The 19,148-nt window shown below is 39.0% G+C and overlaps 1 protein-coding gene across 1 annotated transcript in view; it reads right to left on the bottom strand.

The window, feature by feature from the left end:
- Sptz (Spastizin) overlaps positions 1-19,148 on the bottom strand; it is a 713,541-nt gene that overhangs the window by 228,677 nt on the left and 465,716 nt on the right. The window contains exon 25 of the mRNA XM_067139843.2: positions 4,365-4,910. Within this exon, the coding sequence (XP_066995944.2) occupies positions 4,365-4,910 (546 nt within the window). The remainder of the gene's footprint in view (positions 1-4,364; positions 4,911-19,148) is intronic.

Genomic DNA, 19,148 nt, shown 5'->3' with positions numbered 1-19,148 from the left:
TGAGAAAAGGAAATATATATAAAGAAGCAATCTTCACATTTTGAGTGGAATAATTACGTTTGCCTATCCCAGACTGTTAAAATATTTTTGATATCAACTCTTCCAAGAACGTTTATTTATCATAGGCAAATAGTAACAGAAAATAGCCATAAGATGACGACATTGACTGAAACAATGTATTATTCTGTTCCAATTGCTCAAGCTACTACCATGATGCAGTAAGAAGATGAAGGCGAGACTGCCCAGATGAAAGCAGCGCAGGATGATTTTACCGGCCCATGATGACCAGTAACCAGATGAAAGCAGCATAGGATGACATTGCCGGCCCATGATGACCAGTAACCAGATGAGACTGTTCCAAATGTTCTCAAACACTTAAGGGAAATGCAAGGAGCTATGTCTGCATGTCCAGCCACCCGGACATGAGATGACTATGGGAGTTACAGAGCAAAGATAAGTTCACTTTAAGTCCAATGTACAAGTAAGAATTTATTCATTCTCTTTTTATTAAAGTGCTATTCTAGTTAGTGTCAGTGCGATAATTATACGAGGTGTGTTCAAAAAAAGACCGAACTTTGTAAATTGCGTGCAAACCACAATATTGAGGGAGTTGTGACTGTGGCGGCGCCTAGCGGCAACTTCTGACAACAGACCGCTGCTTTCCGCATTCCATTGCCTGCATTATCAGTTGAGTTAGAGCCTCTGAAGTGATTGCGTGTGTCACATGTTTGTCGAATTCTATAATGAAACAGCTTGAGGAACAACGCGTGTGCGTGAAGTTCTGCTTCAAAGTTGGGAAAACGTTTGTGGAAACACTGGAGATGAGACGTGGGTGTACGGTTACGATGTCAAAACCAAAAGGCAATCATCACAGTGGGTGGGGAAAGGTTCTCCTCGACCGAAAAAAGCACGAATGAGTCGTTCAAACATCAAGGTGATGTTGATTGTGTTTTTTGATTGGAAAGGCATTGTCCATCACGAGTTTGTACCCCGAGGCCTGACAGTGAACAAAGAACTGTACCAGAATGTTTTAACGCATTTGAGAGATGCTGTGCGCAGGAAGAGGCCTGAACTGTGGGAAAACAAATCCTGGATGTTGCACCATGACAATGCGCCAGCACATGCCTCTCTCTCGGTCCGCAGTTATCTGGCAAAACACCAAATCCCTGTTGTGCCCCATCCGCCCTATTCTCCCGACTTGGCTCCAGCAGACTTTTTCTTATTCCCCAAATTGAAAACCACCTTGAAAGGACATCGTTTCCAAGACATTGAAGAGATCAAGGAGAATGCGACGAGGCAACTTCGCGCCATCAAAGAAAGTGCATTCCAGGAAGCATTCCAAAAGTGGAAGAAATGTTGGCAACACACTGTTGATAGTGCAGGGGACTATTTTGAAGGGGACAATCTGTGAAATGATGTAAGCTACATAATAAAGTTTTTCTAGCCACAGTTCAGTCTTTTTTTGAACACACCTCGTATATGAGTAGATGGTTAACAAAGTTAGGTTAAAGGATGTTAGGTATTCATCAAGCCTAGACGTCAAATCCACACGTAGGGTACAGTCATCCAGTGATAATAAAGCCTTCGTTCGTAACGCTGTCAGTGTAATGTGAGAAGAGGTTAATTTTTAATTTACTGGTGAATTTCATACGACGTTGAGATAGAAGTTGGGCATACGTGAGAACTTATGTTACCGAACAATCGTAGAAAGGAGATCGTATGTAGGAAGTGCTTACTATATATAAGGATGTGGTAATATCTTTTGGAATTGAATGGATTAAAACTATGGCAGAGTAGATAAGTTCACGAACCATGATGACAGTAAGAAATACGTCGAGTTAGAATGTGATAATGCATATACTGTGAAGTGAAATGTGATATTTATTTGAAATGTGAAATGAGGGTTATTTAATGTGAGTAATGATATGAGATATGGTAATTAATGCTGGTGTTAGGTATTGTTCTTCGTGAATATGGTCATGGTTGTGTTGTTATGGAAATAATGTTCCAAGTTATGTATTTTTGAAGTAATTAGTGAATTTATTCTGTCTTTAGTCGACTATTTATCCATGAGTAAGCCATGAGTAGGATAGAATGCGATCTAAATGCCGTCCGTATGTTGACATTTACGTTAAAGATCACCAAATGATTCATAATGAGGAGGATGAAATTAAATTAGCTGACATCCGCGTATATCTTCTAATTATAAGATTTTTCTCACGTGTTAGGCAGACTTTGAAGTTTATTCCAAGGCAGTACCCAATATCACTGGTGACTTAACCGCACAAATAAGAGTCATTAATTTGAAGTAGAGTCTTTTCACAAGGTAGACCACATAATTATCGTATATTTTGATGGAATTATGATTACATACGTTTGATAATACAGTGTCATAGCACGGATACGCACTTGAATTTATGAATGATCTCATAATCTGGCAATCTAATTTTCTAGATGTAATGTTTGATCATGATCTTTTTAAGAGTATACATTGGCTTAAAGGGGGGTTATCCATGCTGATGCAAGATGAAGCGTCTAGAAACATGAGCATAACTTGAAAATACGACATCTGTCAAATATTATGAATGTTATGAGGATATTTTCCCCAGGTTAATTTGGTTGTGTATCTGGACACAAAGAATGTGGATCAAGAGAAGTTAACGCATGTCCATAAATTAACGTAAATGAGACGAGAGAAACAGAACATTTGAATTTAATTTTTTTTGAGATTTCAGTTAGGAAAGGTGTGATTCCAAATTTTTAAAAAATAGATTTATGAGCAAATATGAAACTGCATCCTACATTTTTCTAGGACAATCCTCAATCTACAATACTGTACATACTATGTTGTGATGTAAATTTTCATTTTCTTTCATTAGATGCATCTAATAATCTAATTATCTAATATTCTAGTTATCTAATATTCTAATTATCTAATATTCTAATTATCTAATATTTTAATTATCTGATATTGTTATTATCCAATACTTTTATTATCTGATACCTTTATTTAACTTATTTCTTTTCTTTTCAACCAGATATTTTCCAGACAAATAATTCTTCAATTAAGATCTTTTAAGGTCATGATTATTCCTTTTTCGAGCATCCTAATTAGATATTTCATTTCTTTCTAAAGACTTTAACTTAATGTTACCAGAAATAAACTCTAAGATAAACGCATAGTTCGACACTCGTTACCTTTTATTCCAAAAAGATACTATGATGATCTTACTACTGACTGAATTTAGTTCATAATAAATGAAATATGTCAAAAATCAACCCTTCTTTTAATGACTTTTAAAGTAGTTCCTTAGCTGTAGGCACTTATATTTTTGGCGATCTGATAAGGCACAGGGAATTCTAGCTAAGAAAATGAGTAGGAGACGTCCTTCTGCGCGAGTTAGATATTTCCACGAGTATAAATCGGTGTTCTTTCCTCTCAGTCGGAACTCATAGCCCGTAAAAGACGAAATGACAATTATCATCATAATTTGAGCTAGCCTGGATCTTGTGCGTCCTTACCTGGACGAGGAACGGCGCAGGTTGTGTATACTGTATTTGAGCATTGCACCAGATAAAAAAATAAATAAAAAAACATGGTGCAACAACCTCGAAGGGCCTAGACCTACCAAGTGACCGCTGCTCAGCCAGAAGGCCTGCATATTATGAGGTGTCATGTGGTCAGCACAATGAATCCTCTCGGCCGATATTCTTGGCTTTCTTGACAGGGGCCGCCATCTCACCATCAAATAGCTCCTGAATTGTAATCACGTAGGCTGAGTGGACCATGAACCAGCCCTCAGATCCAGGTAAAAATCCCTTAACTGGCCAGGAATCTAACTCGGGACCTCCGGGTAAGAGGCAGGCACGCTACCCCTACACCAGGGGACCAGCACATGCACCAGATCAGTCAATAGAAAGATGACATGTCATCAACTTCCAGGTCTAGCTCATTACTATACTTCAGTTTCATGATTAACTTCAATAATTGAAATGAAAAAACAAAAAAAAAAAAACCAGATAATTGATATTCAAAAAACTTTTTGATTATGTAAAAGGTAAGTAATAAATTGAACAATATTTTAATCCTTTACTAGAATTTCCTAACAGGCATAAAGTATGTCCTAACTTAGCATTAACTCGATTGGAAAACTAACCCATTACTCAAGCAGCATATTTTATTCTCACATAAGGTAAGCAATGCCTGTAAGAGCTTGTGTTCATACAGTGGGAAAAAAAAATTAAAAGAAGTCAGCATTGCTCTTAATATTTTCCTTCCCATTTGAATTTATCACCTGCATAGCTCTTTAGAACATGAAATAGGAGAAACAAGTTATTTTAAGGTAATGCAATAAAGTTGTTACCTCATCATTTGGCACCCAATCACTCTTGGCAGGTACTTCAGCTGGCATTAAAAATTCTTCACTGTGACTTGATGCTACAGATAAAGAAACAAGCAGCTTCTCTTCACTAGGATGCACCAGACTTGATACTTGGGTCTGCCTGACTCGAAAATCCAGTGCCTTGGTGGCATACTCTCGTAACATAGAGTCGATCCTATTTACAGACAATGGAGAATCCACAGGAAACTGAGAAAGTGCTGGATGAAGTACTTCCAATATTTTCTCTAACATTTTCAGTCTGGTGTTCATAATTAGCTGCTCTATTATCAACTGTGGTTCACTGATTAAATCCCAGAAAAGGAACTGCTCTGTAGGAGACACAAGTGTTAGCATCTGAACACCAACTGACATGAGGCGATAATGGATCAGTTCAGTAGGTTGTAGTGAAGATGAGAAAGTGTCCAGAAGAAGATTGATAATAAACTTTACACACGAGAGGTTTCTCAATTGTTGCAGCACATCATCACAAATTTGTATTGCTTGCTTAGGTGACAAAGACAGCAGCAACTGTAAGGAAACAGAAAACAGAAGTCAGAGCCAAAAATATGATCTGTATTCTAACTTACTAGTAAAAGAATGTTCATTTCATAATTTTAGACATTCACAATTCCAGAAAGAAACAATAGGGAGAAAGCAGTCAAGATGTAAGCTAAACTAAAAAACAAATTACTAGGGAGAAAGCAGTCAAGATGTAAGCTAAACTAAAAAACAAATTACAAGAAATTATCATTCCATGTAATAAACTTCATAATTTCATACCGACACATGACTTGAGACTACACTTTTAAGATATATATTGGTCCTCCTTTCAATACTAATTGATATCCAATAAATTTAAATGAAATTCACAATCTTATTCATTTATGTAGTACACGTTTTGTCTTCCTTTGATGACATTCTAAGCTACAATTGACAGCATGTCATAGTTAAAAATCCAATTAAAAAATGATATACATATGGAGATTAAAATAAATGCAAGAACACATAATGTTTTAAATAGCTGAAAAACAATTGTTAATGTTTTTCTATGCCTTGACAGTCACCATTCTTCATAAAAAGAGTAAAATACAGAAAAGAACAGTGCAGGCCTATAAGTGAGATCCCTGTTGTCCTGAAATATACCCTTGCACCAGTCACTGATTGCATGTTAAAAATTAATTGTATTATGCAACGTCTAGAAAACTTTTCTCTGTACGAAAACAGATGTCAACATTCAAATTACAACTGCCAGTTTTGCTTTGTTATTAGTAGCAAACATCGCACATTTGACCAGAACTGATGGACCCCAGGGAACATGTCTAAAGAGAAAATATGTTAAAAAAAATGAAAGAGATGGAATATCTTAGAAAACTGTATCTGTAGAAATGCAGATGTATCCACACAAGAAGTTGAAGTTAAACCATAATTTATACTGTGTGAGTATTTTCTACCTCCTGGACTTGGTGATGGAGTCTAAAATGAAAAGAAAGAGGAAAATGAGTATACTGAAGATCTTAGAAAAATAGACAAGAAGAAGAACATCAAGAAATGTGCATAAAAATATGGTATCTTACTTCCTGTTGGTCCCGTCAGCTTGGCTCTATGCAGAGAGCAAATCTGAACTGGACTGAATGCTGATCGGTGGCTGTAGAGAGCTGCCTCTACTGAGGGGAGGCAGGGGTAGAGGAGGAGGGAACAGGAGTGATCAGGAGAGGTAAGACTGTGTATTAATAGCCATAGCTGAGTTGTCTTGCTGCTTGAAATATATTTTAATTATTTCATTGAAAAGGATGCTTATTTTTCTTGAAATGTTGAGTGTAAAGACAGAGAAAAACATTGACAATTGTTTTTCTTCTTTGTTAAATGTAACGTGTTCTTGCATTTGAATCTCCATATGTACTGAGTGTGCACAAAATCTGTATACCCCTACTAATTATTTTTTTGTACTGTCAGATACCTATCGTTATCGACTTCGATTGCTGACAGCAGTTGGTGCCAATATATTGAAAGAATGGCTAATGCAAGTGATTATACGACTGAGGAACATTTGCTGGCTGCTGTGTGGATTCACGAGCGTAAATTGAGTGGAAAATCAATTTAAAATGTGAGGGATGATTTTGTTACGCCGTTTATGAAAGCAATACTAATAAAGAAGTTAGTTCTTGTTAGCGTGGGAAAAGAAAACTTTTCTTAATGGGCAGTGTTCATGACGCACCGAGAAGTGGAAGACCATCCACCAGACTTGAACTTTGTGCTGACGTGGAAAAATCTATAGAACAATCTTCGGTCAAATCCACAGGGAAACGTGCATCAGGGTTGGGGAAACCAGAATCAACCATAAGGAAACTGCGTTCGGACGTTGTCGAACAGCCACTGCGAAGTGAGCCAGCGCTTCATCGTGTTGAAACCAAAGAACGTCTTGAATTCCAACATACTGCTGTTTCCTCACCTGGTCCTTGCTGTAACCCCAGAGTGTGTTATCAGATGTTGTTAGATCAGGGCTCCTAGGTGGCCATGGGAAACAGGTAATGTGGATGTGCCTTCTCAGAAGGCAGAAGTCGTGTTCACTGACGAATGTGCGATTTATCGCTATTCCCGTAGTCGCAAGTTTAGTTTTGGGGAAAAGAAAATTCACATTCTTTTTCAAGAAATCGAGTGAAACCCACCTCACATCATGAACCGGGCTGGAATGACGCAAACGTATCTGTTTGGCCCATATTTCTTTGATTGGTCTGTTAATCAGAACTGTTGCCTGTAGATAATCCATGACTGGTTCATCCTTCAGCTGTAAAATCCGAGAATCTTAGAAGATGTTTGGTTTCAACACATTGGGGCGCTGGCTCACTTCACAGTGGCTGTTCGACAACGTCTGAACGCAGTCTTTGGAAATCGCGGATCAGTCGACGAATGGACAATGATTCAGCACCTTGTCCATTGCCACCAAGGAACACTTATCTAACAACATCCTATAACACACTTTGGGGTGACATCAAGGAATAGGTTGGAATTGATGATCTGAAAAATGCAATGTGCAAAGCTTTCCAGAGACTGATCCCAAGGATGTTGCTTAATATGAGCACCAGAACATGGTGGCGCGTTCAACTGTGCAGAGACCATGGAGGGACTCATACGGATGGTAAGATGTAAGTAGAAATAAATAAATAACGAGTATATGTAATTTTATATCATGTCAGTTTGAATTTAATTTAATTTAATTTAGGGGTATACGGACTTTGTGCGCACTCTGTGTATCTTTTTTCAATTGGAAGATGTCCTCTAAGGAGGGTGAAACATGTACTACACAAGTTACCTAAGACTATGAATTCCATTTAAATTTAGTAGATATCAATTAGTATTGAAACATGGACCAACACATCTCTTAAAAGTGTAGTCTGAAGAAATTATCACCTATGGCTAGTGCTCTTGTAGGTCTGTCAGCAGTAACCCTGCCGACAACATTTTTCGCTCAGAAATGCTTATAAACAGACAGAATGATTTCTCTCTCGCATTTCTTTTTCAAATGGTGAGTTTTTGTTCAGATCTATTGCATGAAGGTCTATGTACACACAATAATACTCAATAACGAGAAAGGGTAAGAGAAAGAATAAATCAACAAACGTACAAGAGGCTCTAAGAATTAATAATTAGCTTTAAGCGTGAAATTGTGGGTAATGCGTAATTTAATTCAGTAAATTACTTATTTTAAGATTCAGCCGGTAAGTGGCGGTATGGGACTCCACCAATACGAATACATTAATGCATTAATTTTTTGAAATGTGTTCAAGTTACCATCAATGAGCTGCACTGTGTTGTTTTGATGCAGTACAATTTTCAATTGTGCGCCGGTTCATTTGGCAACCAAGGCAAGTATGACGAATCAATGAATTTACTTCCGCTTTAGTCTGTTCAAAAGGTGGCCTGAAGAATAGTACAGCATTATAACAGGAGCTGGGACCAATACATCCACCATCAAGTTAAGCATGGAAATCATTGTGGGGAAAACAAATGAGCAATGGTTTCAATTCTGAAATTAACAGATTTCACTACTGTTCTTGCAAGTAAAAGAATTGTTACATATAAAAGTAGTGAATTTCTTCTCATCACTACATAATGGACATCAGCACTAAGGAATGGAAAAAAAATTAACTTAAATAACTGTACACTTTCAAGCACAAAAAATGAGCAGACTCTTGCACAAAAGAACCTACAGCAAACTTTGTTCCCCTTATCTAGTGCTATGGTCTACCATAACGAACATATTTTTTGCATTACTTCTTAATATACGTTTGTCAAAAACATATATTGCCAATAAAATGGCATTTTCCTGCCATGTTAGGAAAATTATTAGTAGCATTTAGGGCAATGTGTAGCAAAAACTAGTAAAGAAGTTACAGGACTGTGAGAGACTGCTATGAGATGGATAATGCGCAGACAATGTTATGATGGCAAACGTGATGAAAATCGGGTTGTAAGTTTCACCAAGAGAAAAGGTATACTCAGTTTCAATTATTGTGTTGATGGGGTGGTGTAGGGGTAGCGTGCCTGCCTCTTACCCGGAGGCCCCGGGTTCGATTCCCGGCCAGGTCAGTGATTTTTACCTGGACCTGGGGGCTGGTTCGAGGTCCACTCAGCCTACGTGATTAGAATTGAGGAGCTATCTGACGGTGAGATGGTGGCCCTGGTCTAGAAAGCCAAGAATAACGGCCGAGAGGATTCGTCGTGCCGACCACATGTCACGTCGTAATCTGCAGGCCTTCGGGCTGAGCAGTGGTCGCTTGGTAGGCCAAGACCCTTCAAGGGCTGTAATGCCTTGGGGTTTGGTTTGGTTTTTTGGGATGAAAGTAATTAATGGAGATTACTGTAAGTACCTGGGTGTTAATATAAGGAAAGTTCTTCACTGAGGTAAACACATTAATGAGACTGCAAATAAAGTTTACAGATCCCTTCATTTGGTTAAGCAAGTATTTAGGGTTGTAGTGGCGATGTAAAGGAGAGGGCATGTAAATCTCTAGTAAGACTGCTAACAAGAGTATGGTTCAAGTGCATAGGGCCCTCATCAAGATTACATGATATGAGAACTGTAAAGGATTTATTTTTTGGTGATATCTGAAGCCATCTCTTTTCAGTTTCACCTCAGTAAATTTATATCTTTAGGTTCTTCAGTCTGTCAAAACTAATTTGAATAAATAAATTTATTAACCAACAGGAAAAGAAAACATACAGTAACAGAATTATACCTGAAAAAGAAATAATTTTCAGAAAGAGAGGAAAAAGAAATGATTAATTTTCAGATATAATTCTGTTTCTTTTCAGATAGTTTATAAATGTATTTATTCAAATTAGTTTTTACAGACTGAAAAACCTAACAGTCATAAATTAACTGTAAAAGATCCACAGGAAAGCAGCACGATTTGTTCTGGGTGATTTCTGACAAAGGAGTACTGTAACAAATATTTTGATAACTTTGGGCTGGCAAGATTTGGGTGCAAGGAGACAAGCTGTTGAACTAAGCGGGATGTTTTTAGTTGTCAATGGAGAGATGGCATGGAATGAAATTAGTAGATGAATAAGCACAAACTGATTTTTTAAAGTGAGGTAATATGAATATAATATGAATATGAATATAAAGTTCTAGATCCTAATGGGTGGGTAGGAGACAGGGATCTGCGCCCAGATGGCCTTCACTTAAACCGCAGTGGTACATATAAGTTAGGAAACTTGTTTAGAAGGGTTATAGGCAGGTACATTCAGGGAAACGGGGTGGCCTAGGGAGCGGTGTTAAGCAAACAGGGAACTGGAAATCAAATAGGGATGACATAAAAATGTTAGTGCTCAACTGCAGAAGCATTGTTAACAAAGGAATCGAATTAAGTAATTTTATAGATATATACTTACCAGATATTGTAATCGGAGTTGAATCATGGCTGAGAAATGATATAATGGATGCAAACATTTTCTCACGGAACTGGAGTGTGTATCCTAGAGATAGGATAGGAATGGCAGGAGGGGGAGTATTCATTCTGGTGAAAGAAGAATTTGTAAGCTACGAAAAAGTTAAGGATGAAAAACATGAAATTCTGGGTGTAAGGCTCGTCTCTAAAGATAATAGGCAACTTGATGTCTTTGGAGTGTACAGACCGGGAAAGGGTAGCGCTGACGCTGATTCAGAATTATTTGATAAGATAATCAGCTATGTTGGAAATGATATGGAAAGGAATGTGATAGTAGCAGGTGATCTCAATTTACCAAATGTCAATTGAGAAGGTAATGCGAATGACAGGAAGCATGAACAACAAATGGCAAATAAGTTAATATGGGAAGGGCAGCTGATTCAGAAAGTGATGGAACCAACTAGAGGGAAGAATATTTTGGATGTGGTGCTGATAAAACCAGATGAGCTCTATAGAGAAACCGAAGTAATAGATGGTATTGGTGATCACGAAGCTGTTTTTGTGGTAATTGAAAATAAATGTGAAAGAAAGGAAGGTATTAAAAGTAGGACTATTAGGCAGTACCATATGGCTGATAAAACAGGCATGAGGGAGTTTTTAAAAAGTAACTATGATGGTGAAAAACGGTAAATAAAAATGTAGACAGACTCTGGGATGGGTTTAAAGCAATTGTTGAGGAATGGGAAAATAGGTTTGTACCTATAAAGGTGGTAAGGAATGGAAAGGATCCACTAAGAGACTAAGAAGGAGGTGTACGTTGGAACGAAATAGAGTTAGAAATGGTTATGGAAGTAAGGAGAAATTGAAAGAACTCACTAGGAAATTGAATCTAGCAAAGATGTCAGCTAAGGATAACATGATGGTAAGCATAATTGGTGGTCATACAAATTTTAGTGAAAAGTGGAAGGGTATGTATAGGTACTTTAAGGCAGAAACAGGTTCAAAGAAGGACATTGCAGGAATCATTAATGAACAAGAGGAGTGTGTATGCGGGGATCTTCAAAAGGCAGAAGTATTCAGTCAGCAGTATGTAAGGATTGTTGGTTACAAGGATAATGTCCAGATAGGGGAGGTGAGTAATACTAAGGAAGTATTAAAATTTACCTATGATAACGATGAGATTTACAGTAAGATACAAAAGTTGAAAACTAGAAAAGCAGCTGGAAGTGATTAGATTTCTGGGGATATACTAAAGGCAATGGGTTGGGATATAGTACCATATCTGAAATACTATTTGATTATTGTTTGGTTGAAGGTGCTATACCAAATGAATGGAGAGTTGCTATAGTAGCCCCTGTGTATGAAGGAAAGGATGATAGACATAAAGCTGAAAATTACAGGCCAGTCAGTTTGACATGCATTGTATGTAAGCTCTGGGAAAGCATTCTTTATGATTATATTAGACATGTTTGCAAAATTAATAACTGGTTAGACAGAAGGCAGTTTGGGTTTAGGAAAGGTTATTCCACTGAAGCTCAACTTGTAGGTTTTCAGCAAGATATAGCAGATATCCTGGATTCAGGAGGCCAAATGGACTGTATTGCGATTGACCTAACTAAGGCATTTGATAGGGTAGATCATGGAAGACTATTGGCAAAAATGGGTGCTATTGGACTAGAAAAAAAGAGTGAATGAATGGGTGGCTATATTTCTAGAAAATAGAAGTCAGAAAATTAGAGTAGGCAAAGCTTTATCTGACCCTGTAATAATTAAGAGGGGAATTCCTCAAGGCAGTATTATTGGACCTTTATGTTTTCTTATATATATCAATGATATGTGTAAAGAAGTGGAATCAGAGATAAGGCTGTTTCCAGATGATGTTATTCTGTACAGAGTAATAAATAAGTTACAAGATTGTGAGCGGATGCAGGGTGACCTCGATAGTGTTGTGAGATTGACGGTGGGCAATGGTATGATGATAAATGGGGTTAAAAGTCAGGTTGTGAGTTGTAGGAAAAGTCCTCTCAGTTTTAATTATTGCGTTGATGGGGATCATTGTAAGTTCCTAGGTGTTAATATGTGCTAGTTGCTTTATGTCGCATCGACACAGATACGTCTTACGGCGACGATGGGACAGGGAAGGGCTAGGAGTGGGAAGGAAGCGGCCGTGGCCTTAATTAAGGTACAGCCCCATGATTTGCCTGGTGTGAAAATGGGAAACCACGGAAAACCATTTTCAGGGCTGCCGACAGTGGGGTTCGAACCTACTATCTCCCGAATACTGGATACTGGCCAGGTGTTAATATAAGAAAAGACCTTCATTGGGGTAATCACATAAATATGATTGTTAATAAAGGGTACAGTTCTCTGCACATGGTTATGAGGGTATTTAGGGGTTGTAGTAAGGAGGTAAAGGAGAGGACATATAAGTCTCTGGTAAGACCCCAACTAGAGTATGGTTCCAGTGTATGGGACCCTCACCAGGATTACTTGATTCAAGAACTGGAAAAAACCCAAAGAAAAGCAGCTCTATTTGTTCTGGGTGATTTCCGACAAAAGAGTAGCGTTACAAAAATGTTGCAAAGTTTGGGCTGGGAAGACTTAGGAGAAAGGAGATGAACTTCTCGATTAAGTGGTATTGGACTAGAAAAAAGAGTGAATGAATGGCTGGCTATATTTCTAGAAAATAGAAGTCAGAAAATTAGAGTAGGCAAAGCTTTATCTGACCCTGTAATAATTAAGAGGGGAATTCCTCAAGGCAGTATTATTGGACCTTTATGTTTTCTTATATATATATCAATGATATGTGATAGGATGTAGGATGTAGGACCACCGCGAGCGGCGATGCACGCAGAAACACGTCGAGGTACAGAGTCAATAAGAGTGCGGATGGTGTCTTGAGGGATGGTTCTCCATTCTCTGTCAACCATTTGCCACAGTTGGTCGTCCGTACGAGGCTGGGGCAGAGTTTGCAAACGGCGTCCAATATGTTAGGACCATATTGAAATGTATGTAAATACAAAGTACGTTATAAGTGTTATTATTTGTTTATATCCACCTATTCAATAGAAAGAGATCTTTTAGAAATTAAATATTATTATAAAATGTTAAGGGATATGTTTCGCCCATATTAAGGGCATCATCTGCCTCAAACTCAAACATGTATGGTGAAGAATCAGTATCCTGATTGCTCTTACAAGTCATAAAAAGAGGATATCGTTGTAGGTGTCTGTCCAAACATAAAAATTATTAGAATGTCCTTGGCTAAAATTGCAGTATCAAGCTGCATGTCACAATTTCACACGATTATACTTTCCGGAGCATTGAAAAACTTGTTGGGGGTAGAGCAATAAACAGCTCAGTCTTTATAATAAATAAGAAATGTGCCTCCTTGAATACTCCTGTTAGAGGATAAGAAAAAGCAATGCTAATAAACTGTTACAGATGCCAATTTCGTATGTTGTGATAATACAACAGCCCTCTTAAGTGGCTGTTCAGCTGCCTATAGTCTATTTAACTGGCTGAAGGAGTGAAAGTCAAATGCGTTATGATAAGATAACAGTCTTCCTTAAGTAGTAGCGGGAGCAAGGAAAAACCATTCAGTTGTCTATAGACATATTTATCTTGTTTGTATGAGCGAAAGTCGAAGGTTTATCGACGCTGATAGAGCTCTTTGGTGTGAAGTCTGTAACAAGAGGAGAGTGAATGCTTAGGAAGGTACACTGACTGACAGAGCAAATGCAACACCAAGAAGGAGTGGTTCGAAAGGGATGAAAGTTGGGGAAAAGACAGAGACGGCACGGACGAATAATTGATGTTTATTTCAAACCGATATGCAGGTTACACAATGCGCATGGCATCGACTCAGTAGGATGTAGGACCACCGCGAGCGGCGATGCACGCAGAAACACGTCGAGGTACAGAGTCAATAAGAGTGCGGATGGTGTCCTGAGGGATGGTTCTCCATTCTCTGTCAACCATTTGCCACAGTTGGTCGTCCGTACGAGGCTGGGGCAGAGTTTGCAAACGGCGTCCAATGAGATCCCACAAGTGTTCGATTGGTGAGAGATCCGGAGAGTACGCTGGCCACGGAAGCATCTGTACACCTCGTAGAGCCTGTTGGGAGATGCGAGCAGTGTGTGGGCGGGCATTATCCTGCTGAAACAGAGCATTGGGCAGCCCCTGAAGGTACGGGAGTGCCACCGGCCGCAGCACATGCTGCACGTAGCGGTGGGCATTTAACGTGCCTTGAATACGCACTAGAGGTGACGTGGAATCATACGCAATAGCGCCCCAACCATGATGTCGCGTTGTCTAGCGGTAGGGCGCTCTAGAGTTACTGCCGGATTTGACCTTTCTCCACGCCGACGCCACACTCGTCTGCGGTGACTATCACTGACAGAACAGAAGCGTGACTCATCGGAGAACACGACGTTCCGCCATTCCCTCATCCAAGTCGCTCTAGCCCGGCACCATGCCAGGCGTGCACGTCTATGCTGTGGAGTCAATGGTAGTCTTCTGAGCGGACGCCGGGAGTGCAGGCCTCCTTCAACCAATCGACGGGAAATTGTTCTGGTCGATATTGGAACAGCCAGGGTGTCTTGCACATGCTGAAGAATGGCGGATGACGTGGCGTGCGGGGCTGCCACCGCTTGGCGGCGGATGCGCCGATCCTCGCGTGCTGACGTCACTCGGGCTGCGCCTGGACCCCTCGCACGTGCCACATGTCCCTGCGCCAACCATCTTCGCCACAGGCGCTGCACCGTGGACACATCCCTATGGGTATCAGCTGCGATTTGACGAAGCGACCAACCTGCCCTTCTCAGCCCGATCACCATACCCCTCGTAAAGTCGTCTGTCTGCTGGAAATGCCTCCGTTGACGGCGGCCTGGCATTCTTAGCTATACACGTGTCCTGTGGCACACGACAACACGTTCTACAATGACTGTCGGCTGAGAAATCACGGTACAAAGTGGGCCATTCGCCAACGCCGTGTCCCATTTATCGTTCGCTACGTGCGCAGCACAGCGGCGCATTTCACATCATGAGCATACCTCAGTGACGTCAGTCTACCCTGCAATTGGCGTAAAGTTCTGACCACTCCTTCTTGGTGTTGCATTTGCTCTGTCAGTCAGTGTATTTCTGAAGAGAATGTGGGTTTAAAAAAAGTAAAACATTGAAAATGTATAAAACACTTACCCTTTCGTCTGTAAAGATGTAAATCAGTTTTATGCATTTTCCATGTTGTACTTTTTTTAAACCCACATTCTCTTCAGAAATACCTTCCTAAGCATTCACTCTCCTCTTGTTACAGACTTCACACCAAAGAGCTCTATCAGCGTTGATAAACCTTCGACTTTCACTCCTTCAAACAAGATAAATAGGTCTATAGACAACCAAATGCTTTTTCTTTGCTCCCACAACTACTTAACGAAGACTGTTATCTTATCATAACCCATTCGACTTTCACTCCTTCAGCCAGTTAAATAGACTATAGGCAGATGAACAGCCACTTAAGAGGGCTGTTGTCTTATCACAACATACAAAATTGGCATCTGTAACAGTCTATCAGCTTTGCTTTTTCTTATCCTCTAACAGAAGTATTCAAGGAGGCACATTTCTGTTTCATTATAAAGACTGAGCTGTTTATTGCTCTACCCCCAACAAGTTTTTCAACGCTCCGGAAAGTATAATCGTGTGAAATTTTGGCATGCAGCTTGATACTACAATTTTAGCCATGGACATTCTAATAATTTTTATGTTTGGACAGACACCTACAATGATATCCTCGTTTATGACTTGTAAGAGCAATCAGGATACTGATTTTTCACCATACAGGTTTGAGTTTGAGGCTGATGATGCCCTTAATATGGGCGAAACATGTCCCTTAACATTTTATAATAATATTTAATTTCTAAATTAGATCTCTTTGTATTGAATAGGTGGATATAAAAAAATAATAATAACACTTGTAACATACTTTGTATTTAAGAGGTATGTTCCGAGCTGTCAGTGGAGAGATGGCGTGGGAGGACATCAGTAGACGAATAAGTTTGAGTGATGTCTTTAAAAGTAGGAAAGATCACAATATGAAGATAAAGTTGGAATTCAAGAGGACAAATTGGGGCAAATTAGCATAAACAAAATAAAAAAACACTGATGATGATGATGATGATGATGATGATGATGATGATGGAGATAAAATATTCCTTCTCCAGTTTTTGAAGAAAGACGATTCCTTTTATTTGAATTTCATAACAAATAATTCATTTGGCATTTAGTAGATTACGTTTTCTATGTTATGTACACTACCTAGGTGTACTTTGTTTCGAATTTAGGTTTAGGAAATACTTTAGGTAACAATATTAACTTTTATAACAATATTTTTAAATATCTGCAGGTTCATTGGTATAATACTTACAAAGGCAAATTATTATAAGGAGTTGTAACTCATTGCAGCGGAAATTACAATGAGATATCCGTTCAAACTATCACGAAGGTAATAATTTATTACATTAAATAACATGATACGCCATTAAACTTCGATTTAAAAAGAAGTTAAGGAGAATGCACGGTCATTTTCACTGGATAATTACGGTTCTTAACAGTTTTTTGGATTGTTGACGATTGTTGCTACATGCACATGGTAGTTGTGTAAATAAATACAAAATCAGCTGATTCATTATTCCAATAATTTGTAGTCTTAGTTCCCTGCACACTTTATACTTTTCACCTTCGTTTATTCATGGAGAAAAGTTAATAATCAAATTCCTATATCCCAATAATATTGCAATTCAAGTCCCCCGCGTGGTTTTGACAGAAATTATTGTACACAACCTCTTATTTCTCAGCATTTAAGGACACATTTATTCTCCGTCCCGTGTAGTAGGGAAAATAATAATAATCCACCAGTGGTAATAGTTCATATAACCAGATTTCAGCTGAAAATTGTAGTGTTATTTAGATAGTACCGTATCTTGCCTCCTATATTCGTGTATCTTTCGTGTGTATCTATTAGAGCATAGTACTAATAATAATCTGTCTTAGCATTTGGCTTTGTTGGTAATCTTTGAGTACAGTAGTTCTTGCAAGTTTCATTTCTGTTTGTGCTTAGTAGTGACATACGGTACCGGTAATTGTAACTGGGATATGTCTGAACGTTGTTTAAAAATTATTGTAGTGTACTGTACAGTAGTATATGAGTAATATCTCATTAGAATTTAGTGCGCTTATGTTATTATTGTAAAATATTTATGTAGTACTGGTGTAGTAGAGGTATCCGTAGAAAATCTTACCTAAATAAGTTGTAATTAGGATAGGCTTAATTGCAGTTTGGAATTGTGTAGTTGTTGTGTATATTACTTTCGATATTCAGTAATTAACAGCAGTTCTTATCCTGTTAGGGGCTGTAGGATAAAAATAGAGTACGACTAAGTAGTATTGTAGTGTAGTCGTATATTAATTACCTTATTGTAGTGTAATCTTTGAGTACTATCCCAGACAATATATCCCTCTGTTCATTCACTTTTTGCAAATAAGTTATTTTATTATTCCTTTTCTTTTCATTTTTTTCCATAAAGAATGCCTAAGGAGTGCAAGTGTAGAAACTGTGGGTGTGGCAAGGCACTGAGGGGTATGAGGGAGGAGTTGGAGAGTTTGAGGGAGATAATTAGGATTCTCACAGAAGACAGGAAGGAAGATAGGACTCCCTCAAACAATGTACAGGTTACAGTAGGTGTACAAGACGGAAAGGAAGGAAAGGGAGGAGTTCTAGAAGACAGGTGGTCTAATGTTCTAAGAGGAAGGAGATTGCAGGCTAAGGGCTCTATTCAGGATCAGAATTCAGGACAGGTGTCTGTGCGAAATCGGTAGGAGTCACTCCAGGTAGAACAACAGATAGAAGATGAGGGACAGGGAACTGTTGGTGAGATGTGTGGAAGTAAGAGGAAGGGAAAAGGTAGGAAAGGGAAATGTAGAGTAGAGGATAGGAAAAGACAGGTGGAACAGGGTCATGGGAAGGAGAAAAGGGAGGAGGAAGTAGCTTCTACAGTTATCAGGAAAGATAGGGCTGACCAGGAGGGGAGGGGATTAAATGAGGTGGGTAGGGTTGAGGCTCTGGTCATGGGGGATTCCATCGTTAGACATGTGGGGAAAGTGTGTGGAGGAAAGGGAACCAGGATAGAGTGTTATCCAGGAATTAGGTTGAGGCAGATGTTGAGGAAAGCAGAAGAGAGGGAAGAGGGGAAGGAGAAGGTGGTAGTGTTTCACGTTGGTACCAACAACTTAGGGCAAGCTGAAATAAGTACCAACATAGTTGGAGATGCGTGGGATCTGGTAAATGCAGCACGGGCGAAGTTTAAGGAAACGGAGATTGTTATTAGTAGAATACTGTGTAGGAGGGATACTGACTGGAGGGTGATTGGGAATTTAAATGAGATTATGGAGTGGGTATGTGGGAAACTGGGAGTGAAAGTTCTAGATCCTAATGGGTGGGTAGGAGATAGGGATCTGCACTCGGATGGCCTTCACTTAAACCGCAGTGGTATACATATAAGTTAGGAAATTTGTTTAGAAGGGTAATAGGGAGGTACATTCAGGGAAACGGGGTGGCCTAGGGAGCAGTGATAAGGGAACAGGGAACTGGAAATCAAGTACGGATAACATAAAAATGTTAGTGTTGAACTGCAGAAGTATTGTAAAGAAAGGAATAGAATTAAGTAATTTAATAGATATATATTTACCAGATATTGTAATAGGAGTTGAATCATGGCTGAGAAATGATATAATGGATGCAAACATTTTCTCACGGAACTGGAGTGTGTATCATAGAGATAGGATATGAATGGTGGGAGGGGGAGTATTCATTCTGGTGAAA

Source organism: Anabrus simplex, chromosome 2, assembly GCF_040414725.1.
Source record: "Anabrus simplex isolate iqAnaSimp1 chromosome 2, ASM4041472v1, whole genome shotgun sequence".
NCBI lineage: Eukaryota > Metazoa > Arthropoda > Insecta > Orthoptera > Tettigoniidae > Anabrus > Anabrus simplex.
The sequence above is the reverse complement of the archived record's forward strand: the minus strand, read 5'-3'. Positions and strand labels throughout refer to the sequence as shown.